The following is a 27,859-nucleotide window of genomic DNA, read 5'->3' on the forward strand; positions in this document are numbered from 1 at the left end:
AGGGAGGTTTGTGGCAAGCACTGTGGTGGCAGGACACATAGCTTTCATCCTTCCAAGTTGGGAACTGCTGATTGAGAGCCCAGTGTCCAAGTGTATTAGTTCTGGTATAAGCAGTTGGCCTTCAGGCCAGTTATTTAACATTAACAAGGTTTGTGGTCTGCACTCTTGTGTGAGAATAGGCTGTACTCTGCCATTCATAGCTGGGAACTTCTGGTTTCAGGTTTATAGTGCCTGCATATTTGAACTGCATCTTACTGACATTGGTACACCTTGTTTGCTGTAGCATACACTACATCCAAGCCTCCTGAATCTAGCTTTGTGTATATGCTTGTTATTTGTTAGCTTGTTATATCACTGGTACGCTACTTCCACATAATACACAGCTTCTCAGCACTTCTGTGAATCACTACTGATATCTGCATTGCTTACTGTACGTATTTCTTTGTTACACTTGACAGCAAGTGACTGGTTGTCATTTTTGCATTTACTTAATTGTAACACATTGCACTTATGTTACCTGGCACTTGCTCACTGAAGCTATTATATCAGTCAGCAGTAGTAAGTGATATCAGTACACCCTCACTCCCCACTGGACCTTGTTTTCAATTATTACAGAATTCACAATAGTATTCTAGCATGTCCAAAGGTCAGTTGTCAATCTCCTCTCCAGTCCAGCTGGTGAGTGTGGTAATCCAGAGGCAATGTTATAACAGCATGTACACAGACAACCCCCTCCTCCTAACAACAAATTCAAACACATGTGAGTGATGCAACCATATACCAAACTGGAGGATAGGCTCTCTCTACTCAATACTGCCATAACCAGTCAGGTGGAGAAGGAAACCACACTCACTACAATTCCAGTCTCACATAGACCTACCACGACAGCAAAGCAAACACATAATCACACAAAAACATACTCGGAGGCTCAGAATAAAGATCTGCCTAAGCAGCAGAGACCTCCAAAGCAGACACCCAAGCAACCACTACCACAAAAACAAACACGTGCAACACATATCTCACAAAGCCAATGTGCTGAACACTCAAAACAACACACCTCATACACTTGTAATAGGTGCCTCTATCATCAGGCACACTGACATCACGTTCACCAGGCTTAACGAGGAGAGGGTCACAGTGTGCAGCCTGTCGGGCACTACGACCCGCCACATAACACAAACACTCAAGTAACTCCAAGGCAAGTATGACTCACACATTGTCCATGCTGGTGTGAATGACCTGACACATACCTCCCTGGACTACATGACATGAGACAGAAAGGAGCTCTCTGAGCATGTAGCCCAAGACAGTATGACCCTGACTTTGAGTAGCATCTTACCCTCACCAAGAATGATGCCACAATATCAAGGCAAGATGATCACTTTCAACAATTGACTGAAGTACTGGTGTCATTCACAGGTGGGCCAATGCCTGTTATCTTGGGGAGATATGCTGTACAAGCCACGATGCTTTGCTAGGGACAGCTTGCACCTGTCACCCCTGGGCTTTTGGATTTTGGCAGAGGCTCTTGCTACACCCATAGTGCCTTTATTAGGCAAGGCTCATAAGGCAAACCCACATCCATACGTATCACAAAGGATGAGGAACTAAGAGTAATGCTACTCAACACCAGAAGTCTAGACCTCAGGATACACGCACTCAAAACTCTATGTAGCATTATGGACATCGATATCTGTGCAGTAACAGAAACCTGTTTCAGGTTTCCCAGGAGCACACCAGCACTACCAAGTTATACCTGTTACCATTCTTGTCGGCCCCAACACTTGGACCAAACAACAAAAGGAGGGGGAGTATCAATATTCATCGAAGATTCCCACACCTCCACATTGGTGGCAAAGTACCACATAGGTGTTAAGCCATTCAGTACAGAAGACGTAATTGGGGACCTGGGGAACAAACTTGACAGCAATCTGTCATTTGTCAACCACGTGGCCAAAGTGGATTGAAAGACATGTTATATAGCCCAGCTAATCATGAAGGGATTCACATGTACGGCAGGGGAGGTCATTGTGCCTCTTTACTCATCCATCATCAGGCCTATAATTGAGTACAATGCCCCTTTTGGGATGTACCTAACCAGACACCTACAGCAACTGGAAAAACCCCAACAGTACCTCATCAAGAGGATCAAAGGGCTCAAACAGATGCCATATGCTGCCCAGTTAAAGAAAATCCAGCTGGACTCAGTGGCATACTGCCTGTTCAGAGGCAATCTGTGCCTGCCATATACAGCCATGTCCAACCCAGAAGTAATGGACATGCTGCACCGCAGGAAATCAAACTCCCATACAGCCACATGCTCAGGAGACCTGAACCTTAGCATTGACATAAATAGGACATGCTGGAGGGACATATTCCTAACCCAGAGGCTACCTTCACTCTGTAATGAACTCACAGTGCAGGTTAGGCAGAGTCCCTCATTGACTCTCTTCCATATGAATCTGGATGAGTGGATGGAGATCATAGTTGTACCCCGGGGTATCACTTCTATGTCACTGTTAGACAGAGGCACAGTATACTAACCTCGGAAAAGGGCATAGCAGCATAAATTTTAATTGGGTGGCAAAAGACAAACACATTCTACTAGGCTTATCAATGTCCTAGGGCAAATAGCCTAGTATGAACCTATGAACCTATGTGTACTGCTACAGTACTTCTGCCATATGTTGCATGTGTGTGTGTTGTGGGGGATGCACAGGTAATGGCCAAATATTTCTGCACAGGCAACACGTCTGAAACACTCTGGGTGTTCATCCCTACATACTGTATGTGTGTTGCCATCCAACCCTGTGATGTGGACACACATTACTCAGCCTGGATATACATATCCCAACAACACCACAAGCACAGTACACTACCTTGCTATGTATGCATGTAATTACACAGTTATTCACTAGTTAGGACTGTGATGGTATCCATGCAGCCCACTGGGCCAGTGGAAGCCACAACACACACTGCTGGCCCCTTTGCAAAAGCTTACCACAGACATCCCACATAGTGCATGTAGTGTGCACACATATCTAACCCAGACCGTATGCACACCACTTATTTATCCTGTCCAGTGGACTACAGATACAGGCACATTGTATAACAATAGCAGGAGGCTACTGCAGCACAGGGCAGATTCACATGAAGGCAAGGCATCTGTGGTCAGCAGTGGTAAGATGCTTCACATTCACCAAATGCACAGATATTGGCAACATTGTTGCAGACAGTTTAGGTGCAGGTATCCCCCCATTCTCCTACACAAGTGGAATTAGTTATCACAGATGACTGTAACCTCCCTATCATCTCACATGTCCAGGTGAGGGCCACCCTCAACATTGCAGAACACACAGCATCACTGTTACAAAATGGTATCCCTGGATGTGTGATACGTTCACCCCTACAGGACATAGCACCACATTACAGACTGATATTAAACCCTGGCCATACTACAGGATATGTACCTGAACAGTGCCATACATACACAGTGGTCCCACACCAATGAGGAGGAACCTCTACTGGCCCTGGGAACTACTGCATCATATGCACAACTGGCCTTGTGTTCTAAGCTATGGAAGTTTTAAGTATGGACGACATGTACAGCAATATTACATATGTATATATATCAGGACTATGTACACACAACCTATCTCATGGACATACCTATAGATAGTGAACTATGATACATTTGGAGGTTTCACAGTAAACACAGTATTAACCTGCTACTTTGCATTACCTGTGTTTGTGTCAGCTGTTGCTGTGTCAGTGGTGCTACTTGCTGTTTGCTGCTGCTGGTTTTGTTGCTGGCTGTCTTGATTTCTTTTTTTTTCTATCTCTGTCTCTCTCTCTCTCTCTTTCTCTGTCGGTTTTGTGCAATGAATGTATTGCATGTGTGGAGTGTGAGTACTGCATGCTTTTGTAGGTATCTGCATAGGTCCATGTGATGGCCTCTGCACCAATTGTAAGGCAGCATTTGCTAATTGCATGCAGCCAGTTGTGTACTGATTGCATGTCTCACTGTGATTTCAGGACAGTGCTATAAAAGGGTATGTGAGATAGGCGTTGCCATTTCAGATTGTAAGGGCATGGACCATGCTGGTATGCTGTCGACAGTTTTCTGTGAGTGTGAAGGTTAGTACGTCTCTCATGCTTCATGCTGTGTTGTAAATTCAGGTTGCTGCATTTCTCTCACCTGTTCCCTGTAGTGAGTGTGTATGCATACTGACACCTACAATTATATTTCATATGTATTGGTATATATATATATATATATATATATATATATATATATATATATATATGTGTGTGTGTGTGTGTACATATACATACTTTCATATATGTACATTAGCTGACATTATTGGGTACAAGCTAACAATTAGCAGGGCTGTTTCTGTTGACACTAAACTAGTAAGGGAATCCAGTAATTGGGACAGTAAAAGTCTGCCTAACATGCTTTGGGTAGTACACATTCTATATTAGGTTCATAGGTTTATACTAGGCTATCTGCCCCAAGGCATTTATAAGCCTAGCCCAAAGTTTTGTGGCTTATGCCACCCCTTATATGAAAAAATACTGTACCCATTAGTTTGTTGTGCCTCTGTCCAGCAGTGACACAGAGATGATTCCCGGGGTAAACCTACGATCTCCCATCCACAAGTCAAGATTTCTCTTGAACAGAGCCAGCGAGGTGCTCTGCCTTACATGGACCGGGATTTTATTCCACAGCATAGGGAGTCTCTGAGTGATAAATCTATCCCTCCAGCACGTCCTTTTTATATCCGTGCTAAGGTTTAAGTCGCTTGCTCTAGTGGTTTTGTTGGATTTGGATTTTTTGAGGTGGAGCATGTCCATTAATTCCGGGTTGGACATGGCCTTGTAGGTCAGGCACATGTCACCTCCGAGCAGACGGTATGCGACTGAATAGAGCTGGAGTTTCTTCAATCTGGCAGCATATGACAGATTTTGGAGTCCTTATCCTTTTGGTGAGGAACTTTTGGGGTCTCTCCAATTGCTGCAGATGTCGGGTGAGATACATCCCGAATGGGGCATTGTACTCGATCATTGGTCTGATAAGTGAAGAGTACAAGGGAACAATGACCTCACTAGATCTGGATGTGAATCCCTTCATGATCAGGTGGGCAATGTAGAAGGTCTTTCTAACCACTTTAGCAATGTGAGTGTCAAAGAAAGGCCACTGTCAACCTGGGTCCCCAGGTCCCTGATAACCTCTTCTGTGCTTAGTGGATTGCCACCTATATGGTAGCTTGGGGTTACCTTGTTTTGCCTGAAGGGTATGACTATACATTTTTTGGCGTTTAACTTCAGGCCATGGTTCTGGCACCAGCTATCTGTTTCTGTGAGTCCCTTCTGAAGGATATCCGTGTCCGATGCCTTTCCACTATGGCCCAGTTTGCAATCGTCTGCAAACTTTGTCACCCAAACTCCTCCCATGTTGGCCTGTACTTCTGAGAAGTGCATGCCGAACAATAGGTTGCCAACGACCGAGCCCTGTGGGACACCACTTGTGACCGGCTTGGAGTCTGACATAGCGCCAGCAACTCTAACCCTGTGGGTTGTGTCCTTAAGCCAGTTTGCAACCCATCTTGTGACATATGGGTTTACATTTAAGCTGGTAAGTTTTTCTACAATACCGAGTGGGGTATTGTGTCAAAGCCTTTGCAAGGTCAAGGTAGGCTGTATGGACTGCCTTTCCCTCATCAATGGCCTTGGTGACTGTTTCGAAGAAGTCGACCAAGTTCAAAAGGCATGATCTGCCCTTGACAAAGCCAAACTGGGTCGGGTCCAATGTCTGCAAGTCCCTATATCTTTGTTTATGAGCTCCATTATGATCCTCTCCATAGCTTTGCAGACTAGACTTGTTAAGCTTATGGGGCGGTAATTACCAGGGTCCGTAGAGGCACCGCCTTTGTGGAGTGGGACCACAGTTGCCGTACGCCACTCCTTGGGCACGTATCCTGTGGTAAGGCTGAGATTAAACAGCTGCCTTATGTGCGGCTTTAATTCCTCATTTAGCTCATGTAGCACACAGCCGGGGACACCATCCGATCCCATTGATGCTGTGTTTTTAGCTTTAGAGAGAGCAGCTTTCACCTGCGCATTTGAGATGTCTGGGAGGCTACACTCCACTGGGATAGTTATCTCTCCTTTAGGGGGGGAGAGGGGGGTGAAGTTTGCACTGAACCTGTCTTCCAGTATGTTGGCAATGTCTGTGGGTTCAGTGATTTTTGTATCATTTTGGACTAATTCTGAGCATATCTGGGAGTTTCCACCAGGTTCCTAACATAGCTGAAAAGGCCTTATGATTGTCCTTTGAATCCATGGCAATTTTTCTCTCAAAATTGGCCTTAGTTGATTTTATGAGTGCTCGTATTTTTTTACTAATAATGATCAGGGGTGACTTCCCTTGTATGGATTTTGTTCTATCATGTAATAGCTTTCTCCTCTTATTGTAAAGTTTGTTAATGGCTGGGGTCCACCAGACTGGACGTTTGCCCTTTGTGGAAAGAGTCTTGGTTTTATTTGGGATTGCCTGATCCATGCAGTCCTGGAGGTGTTCATAGAAGGCATTTGTAAGGGCTTCCGCAGCTTGGGTTGTGGTTTCCACTGGCTCAGGGGCCTTGAAGGATACCACACCAGTCTTGAGTAGTGTGAAGTTTGCTTTAGAAGTTCTTCACTGTGGTCTTTTGTTTGGGGTGGGGGCGGGATGTGGATTTCCAGTCAGAGTAGTTTATGATCAGACCTCACCAATGAGGATATACTTCTGGTGTGGAGCATTTTGTCCCCATGTTTGTGATAATGAGATCTAGTATATTTTCTCCTCTCGTGGGAACAGTGACTAGCTGTTCCATGGCATCTGAATTTATGAACTCCAGGAACCGTTGGGCTAGAAAGTTAGGGCTTGAGTAATGTTCCCAGTCTATATTCGGGTAGTTGAAGTCACCCAATATGATGGTGTTTGGAGATACATTTATACCCTCCAGTGTCTTCAGGAAGGCTGTGTGGGGTTCCTGAGTTTGAGAGGGTGGCCTGTAGCATGCTACAATTTGTAGAGCAGTTTTGCCTATGGTTAGTTGCACCTGGATGGTTTCCGAAGCTTCGTGCGTTGCCACCAACCTGGAGGTGTGGGTATCCTTTATGAATATGGATACCCCCCCCCTTTTGTGGTGTGGTCCGGTTTTGGGGCGGAACGCATGATATGAGGTAAAACCTAATAGTCGCGCGGTGCTCTCAGGAGCCTTGAACCAGGTTTCAGTTACAGCACACACATCGATGTTCTCCATACTGAGAAGGGCCTCGAGTGCGTGCATTTTGAGATTAAGACTTCTGGCATTGAGCAGCATTACCCTCAGTTTCTTCCCATTTTGTTTTCTAGGGTGGTAGGTTTAGAATTTGAGCCTTGCCTAAAAAAGGCACTATGGGGGTGGCAAGAGCCTTAGCCAATATCCGGAATCCCAGGGGTGATAGGTGCACGCCATCCCTTGCGAAGCAGCGTGGCTTGTCAAGCATGTCATCCCAGGCAGACAGACACTGGATCCCCTTTGAATGACACCAGACATTAAGCCAATTGTTAAAGCTGATCATCTTGTCTCTATATTGTGGCATCATTCTTGGTGAAGGAAGGATACTGCTCAGGGTCAGGGTCATACCTGCCTGGGCTACATAATCAGAGAGCTCCTCTATGTCTCTTTTCATGTAGTCCAGGGAGGTAAGTCTCAGGTCGTTCACATCATATGCACAACTGGCCTTGTGTTCTAAGCTATGGAAGTTTTAAGTATGGACGACATGTACAGCAATATTACATATGTATATATATCAGGACTATGTACACACAACCTATCTCATGGACATACCTATAGATAGTGAACTATGATACATTTGAGGTTTCACAGTAAACACAGTATTAACCTGCTACTTTGCATTACCTGTGTTTGTGTCAGCTGTTGCTGTGTCAGTGGTGCTACTTGCTGTTTGCTGCTGCTGGTTTTGTTGCTGGCTGTCTTGATTTCTTTTTTTTTTCTATCTCTGTCTCTCTCTCTCTCTCTTTCTCTGTCGGTTTTGTGCAATGAATGTATTGCATGTGTGGAGTGGGAGTACTGCATGCTTTTGTAGGTATCTGCATAGGTCCATGTGATGGCCTCTGCACCAATTGTAAGGCAGCATTTGCTAATTGCATGCAGCCAGTTGTGTACTGATTGCATGTCTCACTGTGATTTCAGGACAGTGCTATAAAAGGGTATGTGAGATAGGCGTTGCCATTTCAGATTGTAAGGGCATGGACCATGCTGGTATGCTGTCGACAGTTTTCTGTGAGTGTGAAGGTTAGTACGTCTCTCATGCTTCATGCTGTGTTGTAAATTCAGGTTGCTGCATTTCTCTCACCTGTTCCCTGTAGTGAGTGTGTATGCATACTGACACCTACAATTATATTTCATATGTATTGGTATATATATATATATATATATATATATATATATATATGTGTGTGTGTGTGTGTGTGTACATATACATACTTTCATATATGTACATTAGCTGACATTATTGGGTACAAGCTAACAATTAGCAGGGCTGTTTCTGTTGACACTAAACTAGTAAGGGAATCCAGTAATTGGGACAGTAAAAGTCTGCCTAACATGCTTTGGGTAGTACACATTCTATATTAGGTTCATAGGTTTATACTAGGCTATCTGCCCCAAGGCATTTATAAGCCTAGCCCAAAGTTTTGTGGCTTATGCCACCCCTTATATGAAAAAATACTGTACCCATTAGTTTGTTGTGCCTCTGTCCAGCAGTGACACAGAGATGATTCAGGGTAAACCTACGATCTCCCATCCACAAGTCAAGATTTCTCTTGAACAGAGCCAGCGAGGTGCTCTGCCTTACATGGACCGGGATTTTATTCCACAGCATAGGGAGTCTCTGAGTGATAAATCTATCCCTCCAGCACGTCCTTTTTATATCCGTGCTAAGGTTTAAGTCGCTTGCTCTAGTGGTTTTGTTGGATTTGGATTTTTTGAGGTGGAGCATGTCCATTAATTCCGGGTTGGACATGGCCTTGTAGGTCAGGCACATGTCACCTCCGAGCAGACGGTATGCGACTGAATAGAGCTGGAGTTTCTTCAATCTGGCAGCATATGACAGATTTTGGAGTCCCTTTATCCTTTTGGTGAGGAACTTTTGGGGTCTCTCCAATTGCTGCAGATGTCGGGTGAGATACATCCCGAATGGGGCATTGTACTCGATCATTGGTCTGATAAGTGAAGAGTACAAGGGAACAATGGCCTCACTAGATCTGGATGTGAATCCCTTCATGATCAGGTGGGCAATGTAGAAGGTCTTTCTAACCACTTTAGCAATGTGAGTGTCAAAAGAAAGGCCACTGTCAACCTGGGTCCCCAGGTCCCTGATAACCTCTTCTGTGCTTAGTGGATTGCCACCTATATGGTAGCTTGGGGTTACCTTGTTTTGCCTGAAGGGTATGACTATACATTTTTTGGCGTTTAACTTCAGGCCATGGTTCTGGCACCAGCTATCTGTTTCTGTGAGTCCCTTCTGAAGGATATCCGTGTCCGATGCCCTTTCCACTATGGCGCCCAGTTTGCAATCGTCTGCAAACTTTGTCAGCCAAAGTCCTCCCATGTTGGCCTGTACTTCTGAGAAGTAGATGCCGAACAATAGGGGGCCAAGGACCGAGCCCTGTGGGACACCACTTGTGACCGGCTTGGAGTCTGACATAGCGCCAGCAACTCTAACCCTGTGGGTTGTGTCCTTAAGCCAGTTTGCAACCCATCTTGTGACATATGGGTTTACATTTAAGCTGGTAAGTTTTTCTACAATACCCGAGTGGGGTATTGTGTCGAAAGCTTTGCAAGGTCAAGGTAGGCTGTATGGACTGCCTTTCCCTCATCAATGGCCTTGGTGACTGTTTCGAAGAAGTCGACCAAGTTCAAAAGGCATGATCTGCCCTTGACAAAGCCAAACTGGGTCGGGTCCAATGTCTGCAAGTCCCCTATATCTTTGTTTATGAGCTCCATTATGATCCTCTCCATAGCTTTGCAGACTAGACTTGTTAAGCTTATGGGGTAATTACCAGGGTCCGTAGAGGCACCGCCTTTGTGGAGTGGGACCACAGTTGCCGTACGCCACTCCTTGGGCACGTATCCTGTGGTAAGGCTGAGATTAAACAGCTGCCTTATGTGCGGCTTTAATTCCTCATTTAGCTCATGTAGCACACAGCCGGGGACACCATCCGATCCCATTGATGCTGTGTTTTTAGCTTTAGAGAGAGCAGCTTTCACCTGCGCATTTGAGATGTCTGGGAGGCTACACTCCACTGGGATAGTTATCTCTCCTTTAGGGGGGGAGAGGGGGTGAAGTTTGCACTGAACCTGTCTGCCAGTATGTTGGCAATGTCTGTGGGTTCAGTGATTTTTGTATCATTTTGGACTAATTCTGAGCATATCTGGGAGTTTCCACCCAGGTTCCTAACATAGCTGAAAAAGGCCTTATGATTGTCCTTTGAATCCATGGCAATTTTCTCTCAAAATTGGCCTTAGTTGATTTTATGAGTGCTCGTATTTTTTTACTAATAATGATCAGGGGTGACTTCCCTTGTATGGATTTTGTTCTATCATGTAATAGCTTTCTCCTCTTATTGTAAAGTTTGTTAATGGCTGGGGTCCACCAGACTGGACGTTTGCCCTTTGTGGAAAGAGTCTTGGTTTTATTTGGGATTGCCTGATCCATGCAGTCCTGGAGGTGTTCATAGAAGGCATTTGTAAGGGCTTCCGCAGCTTGGGTTGTGGTTTCCACTGGCTCAGGGGCCTTGAAGGATACCACACCAGTCTTGAGTAGTGTGAAGTTTGCTTTAGAAGTTCTTCACTGTGGTCTTTTTGTTGGGGGGGGGGGCGGGATGTGGATTTCCAGTGAGATTAGTTTATGATCAGATCTCACCAATGAGGGATATGGTGTGGAGCATTTTGTCCCCATGTTTGTGATAATGAGATCTAGTATATTTTCTCCTCTCGGGAACAGTGACTAGCTGTTCCATGGCATCTAATTTATGAACTCCAGGAACCGTTGGGCTAGAAAGTTAGGGCTTGAGTAATGTTCCCAGTCTATATTCGGGTAGTTGAAGTCACCCAATATGATGGTGTTTGGAGATACATTTATACCCTCCAGTGTCTTCAGGAAGGCTGTGTGGGGTTCCTGAGTTTGAGAGGGTGGCCTGTAGCATGCTACAATTTGTAGAGCAGTTTTGCCTATGGTTAGTTGCACCTGGATGGTTTCGAAGCTTAGTCGTTGCCACCAACCTGGAGGTGTGGGTATCCTTTATGAATATGGATACCCCCTTTGTGGTGTGGTCCGGGTTTTGGGGCGGGCATGATATGAGGTAAAACCTAATAGTGCGGGGTGCTCTCAGGAGCCTTGAACCAGGTTTCAGTTACAGCACAGACATCGATGTTCTCCATACTGAGAAGGGCCTCGAGTGCGTGCATTTGAGATTTAGACTTCTGGCATTGAGCAGCATTACCCTCAGTTTCTTCCCATTTTTGTTTTCTAGGGTGGTAGGTTTAGAATTTGAGCCTTGCCTAAAAAAGGCACTATGGGGGTGGCAAGAGCCTTAGCCAATATCCGGAATCCCAGGGGTGATAGGTGCACGCCATCCCTTGCGAAGCAGCGTGGCTTGTCAAGCATGTCATCCCAGGCAGACAGACACTGGATCCCCTTTGAATGACACCAGACATTAAGCCAATTGTTAAAGCTGATCATCTTGTCTCTATATTGTGGCATCATTCTTGGTGAAGGAAGGATACTGCTCAGGGTCAGGGTCATACCTGCCTGGGCTACATAATCAGAGAGCTCCTCTATGTCTCTTTTCATGTAGTCCAGGGAGGTAAGTCTCAGGTCGTTCACACCAGCATGGACAATGACTGTGTCATATTTGTACTTGCCGTGGAGTGACCCGAGTGCTTGTGTTATGTGGTGGATTCTAGCGCCCGATAGGCAGCTTACTGTGACCCTCTACTTGTTCAGCCTGGTGAGTGGGAAGTCAGTGTGTCTGACTATGGAGTCACCTATGACAAGTATGTTTGGTGTTGTATTTGGCCTTAAGGGCTGTGACTGCTTTGCACACTGATTTTGTGGTGTATGTGTTGCTTGTGGGGTGTCTTGAGGTAGCAGTTGTTTAGGTGTCTGCTTTGGAGGCCTCTGCTGTTTAGGTAAATTTTTACTCAGAGCCTCCGAGTATGTCTTTGTGTGTTTATGTGTTTGATTCAGTGGTGTGGTAGCATTATGTGAGGCTGGTTTTGTGGTGTGTGTAGTTGCCTTCTCCTCCTGTCTGGTCTTGCCAGTCCTGAGTTGAGAGAGCTCAGCCTCCAGTTTGGCTAAATAGCTGCATCTCTCGCAAGTATTTGTGTTATGTGGGAGGAGGAGAGGGTTGTCTGTGTACATGAGGCAGTTATAACATTGCCTCAAGATTCCCAGATTCACCAGCTGGACCGGAGAGGAGATTGACAACTGACCTTTGGACATGCTAGAATAATATTGGGAATTCCTTAATTGAAAACAAGGGCCAGTGGGGAGTGAGGGTGTAGTGCTTTTAATTTTTAGTGCTGACTTATATAATTGCTTTAGTGAGCAAGTGCCAGGTAACTTGAGTGCAATGTGTTACAAGTAACTAAATGCAAAAACGACAAACAGTAACTTTCTTTCAAGTGAAACAAAGAAATAAGTACAGTGAGCAATGCAGATATCACTAGTGATCCACAGAAGTGCTGAGAAGCCGCGTATTAGGTGGAATTAGCGTTCCAGGGAAATAACAAGCAAACAAACAACAAGCATATAAACAAAGCTAGATTCAGCAGGCCTGGATCTAGTCTCTGCTACAGCAAACAAGGTGTACCAATTTCAGTAAGATGCAGTTCAAACATTCAGGCACTATAAACCTTTAACCAGAAATTCCCAGCTCAGAAGGGCAGAGTCCAGCCTCTTCTCCCACAAGAGTGCAGACCACGAACCTTCTTAATGTAAAATAACTGGGTTGAAGCCCAAGTACTTAAACCAGAACTAATACACTTGGACACTGGGCTCTCAATCAGCAGTTCCCAACTTAGAAGGATGAAAGCTACCTGTCCTGCCACCACAGCGCTTGCCACAAACCTTCCTAATGTAAAACAACTGGTCTGAAGCCCAAGTGCTTAATCCAAAAGACTTAGAATGATAGCTACACTTTAATCAAGTTACAACCAAGCAGTAATAAATACAATTGAATACTTTAGAGAATGTCTGGATTAGTGCTCAAGTTACACAAACAAAGCTAGATCCAGCAGGCCCGAATCCAGTTTATGCCACAGCAAACAAGGCGCACCAACTTCAGTAAGAAGCAGTTCAGATATGCATTGCCTTTATCTTCACTCCTACTATTACATGTTCTACTTATTTTAGCACTATATTCCTGTATGAGAGTCATGGCTTACTGGTAGGTCATACAGACTAGTGTTACAATGGTCTTGTGGTAGGGCCTACTAGTGTGCTTATATTTTGCTTTCAAATTGAGTACAGGGCCTATCAAAGTGCTAGAGGCACCTTTAAGCAGTTAAAGGGGTTAGTAGGTCTCACAGGAGTCAGGCTGTGTTGCAGATTCTGGTTGCTGCATTTATCTTCACTGTTTCCTGTAGTGAGTGTGTATGAATACTGACACCTACCACTATATTTCATATGTATTAATATATATATATATATATATATATATATATATATATATATCTATATATGTATGTATGTATGTGTACATATACATACCTTCATATATGTACATTACCTTACATTATTATGTACAAGCTGACAATTAGCAGGGCTGTTTCCGTGAACACTAAACTAGTATGGGAATCCAGTAATTCAGGCATTAAAAATCTACCTGACATGCTTTGGGTAGTACACATCCTATATTGCCTTTATATTGATTCCTACTATTACATGTTATATTTATTTTAGCACTATGTTCTTGTATGAGAGTCATGGCTTAGTGGTAGGTCATACAGACTAGTGCTACCAGGGTCCTGGGTTCGAGACTGACAGTAGGAATTTATTTTTCTTTCAAACTGAGTATAGGACCTGTCAAAGTGCTGAAGGCACCTTTACGCAGTTAAAAGGGTTATTAAGTCTCACAGAAGTCAGGCTGTGTTGTAGATTGTGGTTGCTGCATTTATTTTCACTGTTTCCTGTAGTGAGTGTGTGTGAATACTGACACCTACCACTATATTTCATATGTATTAATATATATATATATATATATATATATATATATATATATATATATATATGTGTACATATAATACTTTCATATATGTACATTACCTTACATTATTATGTACAAGCTAACAATTAGCAGGGCTGTTTCCGTGAACACTAAACTAGTATGGGAATCCAGTAATTCAGGCATTAAAATCTACCTGACATGTTTTGGGTAGTACACATCCTATATTGCCTTTATATTGATTCCTACTATTACATGTTATATATATTTTAGCACTATGTTCTTGTATGAGAGTCATGGCTTAGTGGTAGGTCATACAGACTAGTGTTACCAAGGTCCTGGGTTCGAGACTGACAGTGGGTATTTATTTTTCTTTTGAAATGAGTACAGGACCTGTCAATCAAAAGTGCCAAAGGCACTTTTAAGCATTTAAAACCAGGTCTGCGCTCGTTTGTGAGCTCACGCATCTTGACTGGCGGTGAGCTCCAGACACAAGCGCACACCCGTGCTATTTTCTTTGAAAGAAAAGAAAAAGGGGCGACAGGAAAGTGGTGAAAAAGGGGTCACAAAGAGGGTAAGACAGTAGGGAAACAAGCTTGGAATTTGCAGGAAGGATGTAGGTAAGGCCCATAGCTGCCCATGTCTCTCAGCAACAGCTGTGCATTTGTATGCAATTTGGTGTGACATTTGGAACCTTCCACCCCTGAGAGAGGTGTCAGGACAACATTAATACCTGTTGTACAGCCAATTGTAATTAACAGTTTCAATGTCCAGCGGACATGTGTGCAACATGGACAGCTATGTATGGGGCGTAATTTTTTTGTGGGTACAGAGTGCCCTTTTTTTTTTTTTTTTTATCAGGTGAGAGTGGTATGTCAGGCGAGGTAGTCGGTATAGCTGGGGAGGTAGGTTGGGTAGGTTAACAGACAAGACAGACAAGATGCATACAGGGGCGGTGTATGACACATGTGGGGGGGTTACACAATTGACGGGGACGGAGGTTGGGATATCCAGGGCACATGAGCCCACAGATGGCAACAGTGGAACTGATATCCTCACCCATAGGTAGTTGCGACTGTTCCTTCACAGCCCAGGACGGGGCTGTGCAGGCGGGACAACGGGCATGCCCGTAAGCTGTGCCACCTGGGCCTCAAGCTGGCGTAGGGGCCCAAGAACAGAGTCTTGGATCTCCCTTCGCACCACAGACCGGACACCTTGGAGGGTGAGTGGACGTGCTCCTCCGGCCACGCTTGCAGAGGGGGGACGGGCCCCATCCCCTGCAGCGCTTCCACCCAAAGGTGGCACAGGGCCTCCGGAGGAGGGTCCGGCCTGGGCACTAGTGCCAGGTGCACTCGCCAGCTGAGGTGGGAGAGGTGGGTCTGCTGGGACCTGCCTTCCCAAGCGTTCTAGGTTTGTGAGTATGTTATGTTAGTTTGGGTTAGTGGCATATTATTCCATTCAAATTAGTTGTAACAGCATGCATTGGTATTCCCATTAAACAAACACCCAGATATTAACACCATTGAACAACGGGCATATCAATATCACATGCATTATTTGAACGGAAATACACAATCAAACAACATGCAGGGTTGATTAATGGCAACAGGCCATCAGGTTTGCAGGTATGAACAGGGCACATGCAACAACAGACATGCATATATTTTTAAAACAGGACAAATGTCCATGGTTAATGAAATGTTCACATACCAATATTTAGTGAGTTTTTTAATTTGCAATTATAGGGTGGGGTGGAGAAAGAAAATGATGACACATTCATAAATTATACATTGATATACATTTGTAATAGAAACACAATTAACTTGTGGGCGATAGTTTCCAAATGATTTTTACTTGACTGTCATGCTAGACCTGTTACAGATGCATCACTATCCTAGTTATTTTGAATTTGATCAGATACATCATCCTGCTTGACTGTCATGCTAGACCTGTTACAGATGCATCACTATCCTAGTTATTTTGAATTTGATCAGATACATCATCCTGCTACACTTTGATGACAGGGAAGGGGACAACTATGGATGTTTAGTATGTCAGACAATCATTCATTCTATCTGCAAATTGCTGACTGTGATCACCATATACAGATTTTGGCCTGAACATTCAAGAGTCAGACACACTGAAATCAGTTTGGGATGTTAAGTTTTAATTCCCACATGCATTTAGTTATGTAGAACCACACTGAAGCTTATATATTCAGGAGTTATTACTACTTTATTCATTGATACATGACCCTTTCTGTTACTCTCACACATCCTGCAATTTCACAGTTCAGGTTGGTACTTCTAGGCTTTGTTCACATATTAGACCTGTGGTGATTCAAACATTTTCTAGCAGCCTCACTTCTGTCATGATTCAGCATTTCAACAGGGGATACATCTCACATGTGATTACCTCAGATTCTGAAGCTGTACTCTTGAGACTACTGCAGGTTATACTACATTTAATTAATGGTGGGACATCTGTATTACAGCACTATTTATTTCTATCACTTATATTTCCAGTTTCACTTGCATACTGATGAACTTGTTGCAGCCATACCTGCAGACTTTCACTTGTTGCTTGTACATTCTATTACTTTTAATCAATACACTGCAGTGTTCTGCTACATGCTACACTATAATATTTATTTACAAGTACTAGGTGGGGTTACTAACCTGCATGGTGGCGCAGCCGCACCAGCCTGCGGTCATGTGCCTGGCGATTCATAGAGCGGACACCTGCAGCTGTAATACAAAACAAGTAATACTGGGATACACATCTCCATGGTATCAGCTAGTTGAATTCCTTACATACATAAGTAAAATGTAACTTACTCAGTAGTGGGGCGTTGGGCATATCCCGGGCCTCCTGGATCCATTGGGTCAACTGGTCTTGCTTGCGTCGCTTCAGGTCCGCATGGTGGTGATGGACCTGCTCACCAGTGCGTGGAATCCCAGTAGCATTAGTAAGATCATAAGCCAACTGGTCCCATGCCTCCGCCCTGTACACTCCCCATGAGACCTGGCCCTGCATGAGTTGGGCCTCGTGATGGTGAACTAGGAGCCAGACCATGTATCTGGACTCCTCAACGCCCCACTGCTGTGCTCGAAAGCAACGTCCCTCCCCTACTCCACTCATTCTGCCTGCAGGTCTATTCTACAATTGTTTATGCTGTGTATTCCCGCCTATGGGGCTTATATATGCCGATTTTCCCGCACATTTCTATGATTGGCCGGTTTAGAATTGTATCTACTTCACAGAAACTGCTTTATCATGCTCCATTTTGGATTTCATCCTATATATATGCTATTTCTGCATTTCTAAGTACTGCTGTCATGGCTTAGTGGTTTAGTACCTTGACTCTAGTGCATGGTATCCTGGTTTGAATCTGACCACTGAATTTTAAGTTTTATGACTGTCTAGAAATGACTTCAGGACCTGTCAATCAAACATGCCAAAAGCACTTTTAAGCACTTAAAACCAGGTCTGCGCTCGTTTGCGCGGAGCTCACACATCTTGCCGCCCGGTTAGCTTGTGGGCGCGTCGCGTAAACGGTGTGCGCTGGGTTACACCTTAATTGGCTAGTAACACACATGTTAAACTAAAGCACAGCTAGTTGCACACAGTTTGAGCCTGTTAAACCAGTGCTTAGCTATGGGTAAGCAATTTGCAGTTTGTGAAACACTACTTAGCTACGGGCACTCTGTCTCACTGCAGTTTAGCTATCAGTACATTTCTAACAATTTTTATTATTGTATTACTTGGAAATATATGCTCCATTTCATTCCATTTTACAAAAGGAAATACTTTTACATTTGTACAATACTGTCAGGGGCCTTTTTAGTGCTTATTTACAAAAAAAAAAAAAAGGTTGTTGTGTGGGCTCGAACTTTGCCTAACTGCTCTCAAGCCGACAACTCTACCACTATGCTATTACTTCTTGGCTTACTTTGCATATTTAGTTCTTATATCCTTTTCCACGGATTGCTAACTGCAGTTGCGCTAGTAGCACACCCGCGCACACGAGCGCACACAGTAGCAAACATTTACGGGGTTTAAAAAAAATAAAACAGTTTTTATTTTCATTTTATAACATCTCTTCACTCTTTACATTGCTGGTCTGTGGGGGCATGTGTTGTGTAGTGTGTTTATTCACATTTCCATGGCCTTTCTCGTGGCTGTTTACTTTCAGCCATTATAGACTTCCGGGGGCGTGCCCGCTTGCGGGGCTTAGCCAACGGACACGCCCCCTACTGTCTTACACGGTCCGTGTAAGAGTTGCAGTGTGATTCAGCATGCCTCATGCACCTCATGCATATGCATGACATGCTGACATCATACCGTTTAACTGCAGCCTCCATATAAGAGTTATAACTCTTACATGGAGGCTTCCTGAATCTGGCCCATAGTCTTGCAATTCAAATAAATGTTTATCTCTCTAGAAACACAAATGTTACTAGCAAATTATAAATGGCAAACTATTCAGCACTAAGAATTCTAGGTCTTATACTAGATTTTATGAGCCACAATAAACCGTAAATACTAATTTCTGTAATGTTGTAAAAATTGGTTACAGAGATCAAGGCTTTCAAACACATACCGCCAGCTGCATTTTTCTTCACATAGCTGTGAGCTCTCATTTGAGACCAATTATTTCTGCCTGTATCACTTGATTACAGAGATACTTGAGAAATATTAAAATTATTACAGTACAAATAAATAACTTACTAATAACGCTCAATATATCTCTAGCTGCACTAGCCAGCCATCACATTTCAATACAAATGTAAATACCAAATGATGAACCAAGGCAGCAACCACCACTAAGTATAAAATCCAACGTTTTAAATATATAAAACAAAAATAAAATGAGATACTCAGAACACTGACAAACTGTCAGTGTTCTGAGTATCTCGTTTTATTTTTGTTTTATATGTTTAATTAAAACATTGGATTTTATACTTGGTGGTGGTTGCTGCCTTTGTTCATCTTTTGGTATTTACTTTGTGCTGGCCAGTACAACATTTGGTAAGGTTACTTCTGCTTGTCTCCCGATTTGCAATACAAATGTGTTTGCCATCATACAAGCTTTAAGATGGAGTAGTCTATTAGTTTGTATGGTACATAGTTTGGAAATTACTAAAACAATATTTGAAACCTAGAAGTGTCACTAAGATGCAACTGCAGTAATGTTTGGAGGCATCACCAAGATATAATGCATTAAAATAAACCTCTACAGCTCATTAACTTTCAGGATTATATTTGGGATACTTGGCTAGGCTTATGAAGGCCTCAGTGGTTGTTAGCCTAGTATATACCTATGAACCTCTAAAATCTAAATGTAATTAACAAATGTGTGACAGTGACCAACTGCAGCTAGTACACACACACACACACACACACACACACACACACACACACACACACACACTGAGTACACTACAGAAAATGGAATGCTGGAAAATCTTCCTCCATTAAAAAAAAAAAAAAACACGAGTACCTGCACAGTACATTTATCTCACAAGTTTTACATGGACAGAAGAACTACCTACAATACTACTTCATCCTACAAAGCCCCTTTTAACGCTGCATTATTCACCCACTTCACAGTATGGCTACAAGACCACACCATCAAAACCAGCATTCCTGAATATGCATGGACTGACATCTCATTTGCAATTTATGTTTCAGGACTGAATATCACCAAGAGTAACATATGATGCACTGAACCAACCATCCTACTCGACTGCTTACACTCACATAGTTTGTAAGGAGTGCCAATACGTTTCATTTGCTACAAAACCGCAAGCCCTCAAGTCAAATAAAGATTTGCAACTTAGAAAGTGTGGTTGTCACTCACCTATGCAATTATGCTCAACTTCAGCTTGCTGCTGGATGCCCCCAAGGGCGTTCACAAACATCAAAGGAGACGACTTTATGATCTGCTGAATAAAATCGAGCAGCATCACAGAAGGTGGCAGAGCATCACTTTTCTTGCAAAGTTCTAAAATGACTAAAAAAAAATATATACTTTTCAAAAAGGCTGTGCAACACTCATATAACATGAAATACAAATTAAAACACACACACAGTTACTTTATTCATGCATTATGTATGATTTATAGTGGGGTGGCCATGGTGGTGCAGCGGTTAGCGTTGTTGCCTTACAACAAGAGGTTCCCCGGTTCAATTCTCGGCTGGAGTGCCTTCTGTGCGGAGTCTGCATGTCCTCCCCGTGGTCGCATGGGTTTCCTCCAGGTGCTCTGGTTTCCTCCCACATCCCAAAGACATGCAGTAGGTGGATTGGACACACTAAATTGGCCCTAGGTGTAAGTGTGTGCATGTGTATGCCTTCTGTGGAAGGTTGGGTGCCAGGCTGGCAACTCGACACCGTAAAACTCCACTGCCAATCATGAGTGGACAAATGATCTGCTGTGGCGACCCTTAACCGGGAAAAGCCGAAAGAAGAAGAAGTCAAGGTGCTGCATTTCTCAGTTTCTGAAGGCCAGAGCAAGAGTACAAAAACTCCAAATGTCTGTTATTACAAATGCAATTAAGAACACAAAAATGTTTGTGTTACCAAACACTGTTACATATATCAAAATTCCACCTATCCCAAACCATATTTCATGTAATTTCTTCTACAGTCATTTGTCAAAACCAAGCACACTTCTTTGACCAGTTCTCAAGATATTCCAATTAGTAATACAAAATCTCCAGATAAACAAATCTAACCACAAATCACACAATCTACTTACTGAGTATATGCCAAACTAATCCGTGCTTTCTGAAACAAACATGGATGAAAGAGACCTCTTCACACTGCAGTATACTGAAAATACTACTTAATTTGTTGACTATGTATGTCCAATGGAGTACAGCCTGTACGCACTGAAAATTGTCACTTGTACTTTTGAGATGAGCAAGAAGGCTTGCAAGAAACAAACAAGCATGGTTATAAAATCATGACACAGCAGGCATACATAAATATTTATTAACAAGTTGGTCTAACTGCAGTCATCTAGAAATACAAGATGGCTTAAATGCAGGCACATAGAAATACACAATAAAAGGCAATAAGAGGAGTAAAAGTAACCGCAAAATACAGCTAGGGTACTGTAGTGGTCCTAAAGTTTTAAGGCTGCATGGATATAGTATTACTATTATAGGTTCATACTAGGCTATCTGCCCTAGGGCATTTATAAGCCTAGCCAGAGTATGTTTGGCTTTCGCCACCCATTTTAAATTAATTTTGCTATGCCCTTTTTCGAGGTTAGTATACTGTGCCTCTGTCTAACAGTGACACAGAAGTGATACCCGGGGTAAACCTACGATCTCCCATCCACTCATCAAGATTCCTTTTGAGGAGAGTCAATGAGGGACTCTGCCTAACCTGGACTGGGATTTTATTCCAGAGTGAAGGGAGCCTCTGGGTTATGAATCTGTCCCTCCAGCATGTCCTATTTATTTCAGTGCTGAGGTTCAAGTCTCTCGAGCGTGTAGCTCGATGGGATTTGGATTTTTTGAGGTGCAGCATGTCCCTTAATTCCAGTTTGGACATGGCTTTATACATCAGGCACAGGTCGCCTCTGAGCAGGTGGTATGCCACTGAGTAGAGCTGGAGTTTCTTTTACCAGGCAGCATATGGCATCTAATTTGAGCCCTTTGATCCTCTTGGTGAGGTACTTTTGGGGTCTTTCCAGTTGCTGCAGGTGTTTGGTAAGGTACATCCCAAAAGGGGCATTGTACTCGATTATGGGCCTGATGAGGGATGAGTAAAGAGGCACGATGACCTCCCCTAATCTAGATGTGAATCCCTTCATGATTAGTTGGGCTATATAAAATGTTTTTCTAACCACTTTGGCCACGTGGTTGTCAAATGAGAGACTGCTATCAACTTGGGTTCCCAGGATTACCACCTATGTGGTAATTTGTGGGCACTTTGTTTTTGCCAAAAGGGATGACTATACACTTTTTGGCGTTTAGCTTGAGGCCATGGCTCTGGCACCAGTTGTCTGTTTCTATGAGGCCCTTTTGGAGGATGTTTGTGTCGGCTGGAGAGTAGATTATGGAGCCCAGTTTGCAGTCATCTGCGAACTTGATCAGCCACAGTCCTTCTGTGTTGGCCTGTACCTCCGAGAAATATATACCGAACAAGAGAGGTCCCAGGACTGAGCCTTGTGGGACGCCACTTGTAACTGGTTTGGAGTCTGACATGGCTCCAGCAATTCTAACCATGTGGGTTCTGTCCTTGAACCAGTGTGCAAACCATCTAGTGACATAGGGGTTTATATTTAAGCTGTGGAGAGGGACCACTGTTGATGTATGCCACTCTTTGGGTACATATCCTGTAGTAAGGCTGAGATTGAACAGTAGTTTTATGTTTGGGTTTAGCTCTTCTTGGAGTTCATGTAGGATGCAGCCCGGGACACAGTCTGGTCCCATTGATGCTGTGTTTTTTGCTTTTGAGAGGGCGGCTCTTACCTGAGCATCTGAGATGTCAGGGGGGCAGCACTCTGCTGGGATAGATATTTGCCCTTTTGGTGGGGGGGGGGGGGGAGTTTGCGCTGATCCTGTCAGCTAGGATGTTGGGAATGTCTGTGGGTTAGGTGTATTTTTTGTCATTTTGGACTAATTCTGAGCATATCTGGGAATTCCCGCCCAGGTTCCTAACATAACTAAAGAAAGCCTTGTGATTATCCTTAGTGTCCTGTGCAATTTTTCTCTCGAAGCTGGCCTTAGACGATTTTATGAGTGCCCTTAACTGATCAGAGATGCCTTCCCTTTGGGATTTTGCTCTATCATGTAGTAGCTTCCTCCTTCTATTGTATAGTTTGTTTATGGCTGGGGTCCACCAGACAAGATGTCTGCCTTTGGAGGATTGGGTCTTGGTTTTATTTGGGATTGCATGATCCATGCATTCCTGAAGGTGTTCACAGAATGCATTTATAAAGGATTCTGCGGTCTGGGCCGTATTTTCCATAGGCCCGGGGGCTTTGAAGGATTCCACCTCGGTTTTGAGGAGTGTGAAATTTGCTTTAGAGAAGTTTTTCACTGTGGTTTTCTTGGCAGGGGGTGGGGTCGGGATGTGAATATCCAGTGAGATCAGTTTATGGTCTGATCTTACCAGGTGAGGGATACACTTCTGGTCTGGAGCATAGAGTCCCCATGTTGGTGATGATCAGGTTCAGTATGTTTTCCCCTCTTATGGGAGTGGTAACAAGTTGTTCCATAGCATTTGAGTTTATGAATTCTAGGAACCTTTGGGTGTTGGAGGTAGAGTAATGCTCCCAGTCTATGTTTGGGTAGTTGAAGTCGCCCAATATAATGGTGTTTGGAGAGACCTTCATATTTTCCAGTGTTCTCAGGAAGGCAGAGTGGGGTTCCTGGGTTTGGGAGGGTGGTCTGTAGCAGGCTATAAACTGGAAGGCAGTTTTACCCACTGTTAGTTGCACATGGATAGTCTCTGATGCTTCGTGCTTTGCCACCAACCTGGAGGTGTGGGTATCTTTGATGAATATCGATACTCTCCCTCCTTTTGTGGTTCGGTCCAAGTTTTGGGGCCAAAAAGAATGGTATGAGGTATAACCTGGTAGTGCTGGGGTGCTCTCGGGGGCCCTGAACCAGGTTTCTGTTACTGCACAAATATTGATGTTCTCCGTGTTACAGAGAGTTTCAAGTGCGTGCATCTTCAGGTTTAGATTTCTGGCGATGAGTAGCATTACTCTTAGTTTCTTATCCCTTGTGATACCTATGGAGGTGGGTTTGTCTTTTGAGCCTTGCCTAAAAAAGGCACTATGGGGGTAGCAAGAGCCTTTGCAAATATCCGAAAGCCCAGGGGTGACAGGTGCAAGCCGTCCCTAGCGAAGCATCGTGGCTTGTCGAGCATATCATTCCAGGCTGACAGGCATTGGATCCCCTTTGAATGACACCAGTACTTAAGCCAATTGTTGAAATTGATAATCTTGTCTTCATATTGTGGCATCATTCTTGGCGAGGGTAAGATGCTACTCAAGGTCAGGGTCATACTGGCCTGGACTACATGCTCAGAGAGCTCCTCTATGTCTCTTTTCATGTAGTCCAGGGAGGTAGTCTTAGGTCATTCACACCGACATGGACAATGACTGAGTCATATTTGTACTTGCCTTGGAGTGACCCGAGTGCTTGTGTTATGTGGCGGATCCTAGCACCCGACAGGCTGCTCACAGTGACCTTCTCCTTGTTCAGCCTGGTGAGCAGGACGTCAGTGTGCCTGACGATAGAGTCACCTATTACAAGTGTACCAGGTGTGTTGTTTAGCCTTAAGGGCTGTGACTGTTCGGCACACTGGCTTTGTGAGATATGTGTTGCATGTGTTTTGTTTTGGGGTAGCGGTTGCTTGGGTGTCTGCTTTGGAGGTCTCTGCTGCTTAGGCAGATCTTTATTTAGAGCCTCAGAGTACGTTTTTGTGTGACTACGTGTTTGGTTTGCTTTCGTGGTAGGTCTATGTGAGACTGGAATTGTAGTGAGTGTGGTTTCCTTCTCCTCCTGACTGGTTATGCCAGTACTGAGTTGAGAGAGCTTAGCCTCCAGTTTGGCTATATGGTTGCATCTCTCACATGTGTTGGAATTTGTTGGGAGGAGGAGAGGGTTGTCTGTGTACATGAGGCAGTTGTAACATTGCCTCAAGATTCCCAGGTTCACCAGCTGGACCGGAGAGGAGATTGACAACTGACCTTTGGACATGCTAGAATAATATTGGGAATTCCTTTAGAATTGAAAACAAGGGCCAATGGGGAGTGAGGGTGTAGTGCTTTTAATTTTTAGTGCTGACTTATACAATTGCTTTAGTGAGCAGCCAGGTAACTTAAGTGCAATGTGTTACAGGTAACTTAAATGCAAAAACGACAAACAGTAACTTTCTTTCAAGTGAAACAAGGAAATAAGTACAGTAAGCAATGCAGATATCACTAGGGATCCACAGAAGCACTGAGAATCCGCGTTTTAGGTGGAACTAGCGTTCCAAGGAAATAAGCAAACAAACAGCAAGCATACAAACAAAGCTAGATTCAGCAGGCCTGGATCTAGTCTATGCTACAGCAAACAAGGTGTACCAATTTCAGTAAGAAGCCGTTCAGATATGCATGCACTATAAGACTTTAACCAGAAATTCCCAGCTCAGAAGGGCAGAGTCCAGCCTCTCCTCCCACAAGAGTGCAGACCACGAACCCACTTAAATGTAAGATAACTGGCCTGAAAGCCCAAGTGCTTAAACCAGAATTAATACACTTTTAGAATAACCGACACTGAGCCCTCAATCAGCAGTTCCCAACTTAGAAGGATGTAAGCTACCTGTTCTGCCACTACAAGGCAGACCACAAACCCTCTCAATGTAAAACAACTGGTCTGAAGCCCAAGTGTTGAAACTAAAAGGCTTAAAATGAGTTACACCAAGCAGTAATAAATACAATTGAGTACTTTTAAGATGACGCAAAAGCAAAATAAAGTAGGAAGAAACACAAGTACAGTAAAAGCAGATAATTTTTTTTTTTTTTTCAGAAAAGTAGCAAAAGCAGTAGTAAATACAATTCTCATGCAGTGCAAGCTGGCACACTTGAATATGTAGCAATATTAGTCCACACACAGTTTGAAAAAATGTAATTAAGTTAAAAAGGACTAAAAGCAAGTGCAGAAAGGGTTAATTATGTAGAATGCGGTAAAGAGATGGGCCTGGGGGAGTGTCTTAGATCAAATCCACAGTGGGGCAGGCACTGCAAAAGCCACCAAATTTAAACTACAACCAAGAACTGGGAGGGGGGGGGACCAGTTTCAACACAGATGTGAGGAATGTGCAAATTATAAAGCCAAAAAATATATACTGTTCATAGATTATATATATATATATATACACACACACACACACACACACACACACACACACACACAACAGATATCTAAGCAAACAATTTAGCTCTATAATACAGAATAATACAGAAAAGTACACTCAGCTCTATATATTTGCAGATAGTTCTGTAAGGCTGTCTCTCAAACTAAGGTTCCAGTTTGAATGCAGATTGTGAATTATAGTATGATGAAGCTAAATACACACACATATTTTATATATAAAATAAGGTTCATAGGTAGGTACTAGGCTATCGGCCCAAGGGTCTACGTAAGCCTAGCCACCCAAGAAAGTTATTTTCCTGTGCCACTGTCCAGCAGAGACAAAGAAGTGATCCCCGGGGTGTATTTTCTATTTCCCATCCACTCATCAAAATTTTTCTTGAAGAGTGCTAATGAAGAACTTTGCTTGACATAGATGGGTAGCTTGTTCCAGAGTATAGGAAGTCTCAGGGAAAGGAATCTATCCCTCCAGCGTGTCCCGTTTATTGTGGTGACAAGGTTTAGGTCCCTAGAGTGTGTCTTGGAGGGATTGGGATTTCTTTAGGTGTACCATGTCCAACAGCTCTGGGTTTGACATAGCTTTATATGTTAGGCAGAGATCACCTCGGAGTAGGCGATATGCTACAGAGTAAAGCCGGAGTTTTTTGAGGCAGCCAGTGTAGGGCACTTGTTCGAGGCCAGTAATCCTCTTTGTGAGGTACTTCTGTGGCCCTTCCAGCTGCTGCAGATGTCTTGTGAGTTACATTCCAAAAGGGGCGTTGCACGCTATAATGGGTCTAATGAGTGACAAGTAGAGGGGAACAATGACCTCTTTTTCCCTGGATGAGAACCCTTTAATGATGAGGTGTGCCACATAGGAATTCCTGACTACTGTGGCGATGTGACTATCAAAGGAGAGACTACTGTCCACCTGGGTCCCAAGGTCTCTTATCACGCATTCGGTGTTAAGTAGACTGCTGCCTATGTGGTAGTTCATGGGTACAGAGTTTTTACCAAAGGGGATGACACTGCACTTTTTGACATTGAGCTTGAGGCCATGGCATTGACACCAGGAATCTGTCTCAGTGAGGCCCTTCTGTAGGATGTCCACATCATTTGGGGACTTGACTATGGCTCCTAGTGTTAGCCTGTACTTCAGAGAAGTAGATACCAAATAGGAGAGGTCCCAGGACGGAACCCTGTGGCACTCCACTTGTCACTGCCTTGAGGTCAGATTTGGAGTCTGCAACTTTTACAGTGTGGGTTCTGTCAGTGAGCCAGTTGGCAACCCATCTTGTGAAGTAGGGATTTATACCTAGTTTAGGGAGTTTAACTATAATTCCAGAAAGGGGGATGGTGTCGAAAGCCTTGGCGAGGTCAAGATAGGCTGTGTGAACCACCTTACCCTCATCCACGGCTTTGGTGACTGCCTCAAAGAAGTCAATCAGGGTCAGGAGGCATGATCTGCCTTTCACAAACCTGAACTGGGTGGGATCCAGAGTTTGGAGGTTACCAATGTCTTTGTTTAGGAGTTCCATGATACAAAAACTCCAAGGAAAGGGTGCCACTATACCAAGAACCAGTAAAACCACAACAGGCACCCAAAGAGGCAGAAGGTAATAATGAAACACGAGCCTGTAGGTGTAAGCAGCAGCAGGTTTAAACCTGCTGCTGCTTACACCTACAGGCTCGTGTTTTATTATTACCTTCTGC

The 27,859-nt window shown here is 43.8% G+C and overlaps 1 protein-coding gene across 1 annotated transcript in view; it reads right to left on the reverse strand.

Annotated features, from left to right (window-relative positions):
• Window positions 1-27,859, reverse strand: part of ATR (ATR serine/threonine kinase) — a 1,835,177-nt gene that overhangs the window by 1,738,664 nt on the left and 68,654 nt on the right. Inside the window, exon 3 of the mRNA XM_044071973.1 lies at window positions 20,145-20,297. Coding sequence (XP_043927908.1) covers window positions 20,145-20,297 — 153 coding nt within the window. The remainder of the gene's footprint in view (window positions 1-20,144; window positions 20,298-27,859) is intronic.

This window comes from Protopterus annectens, chromosome 5.part0 (assembly GCF_019279795.1).
Source record: "Protopterus annectens isolate FY-2018-M chromosome 5.part0, PAN1.0, whole genome shotgun sequence".
NCBI classification, from domain to species: domain Eukaryota; kingdom Metazoa; phylum Chordata; order Ceratodontiformes; family Protopteridae; genus Protopterus; species Protopterus annectens.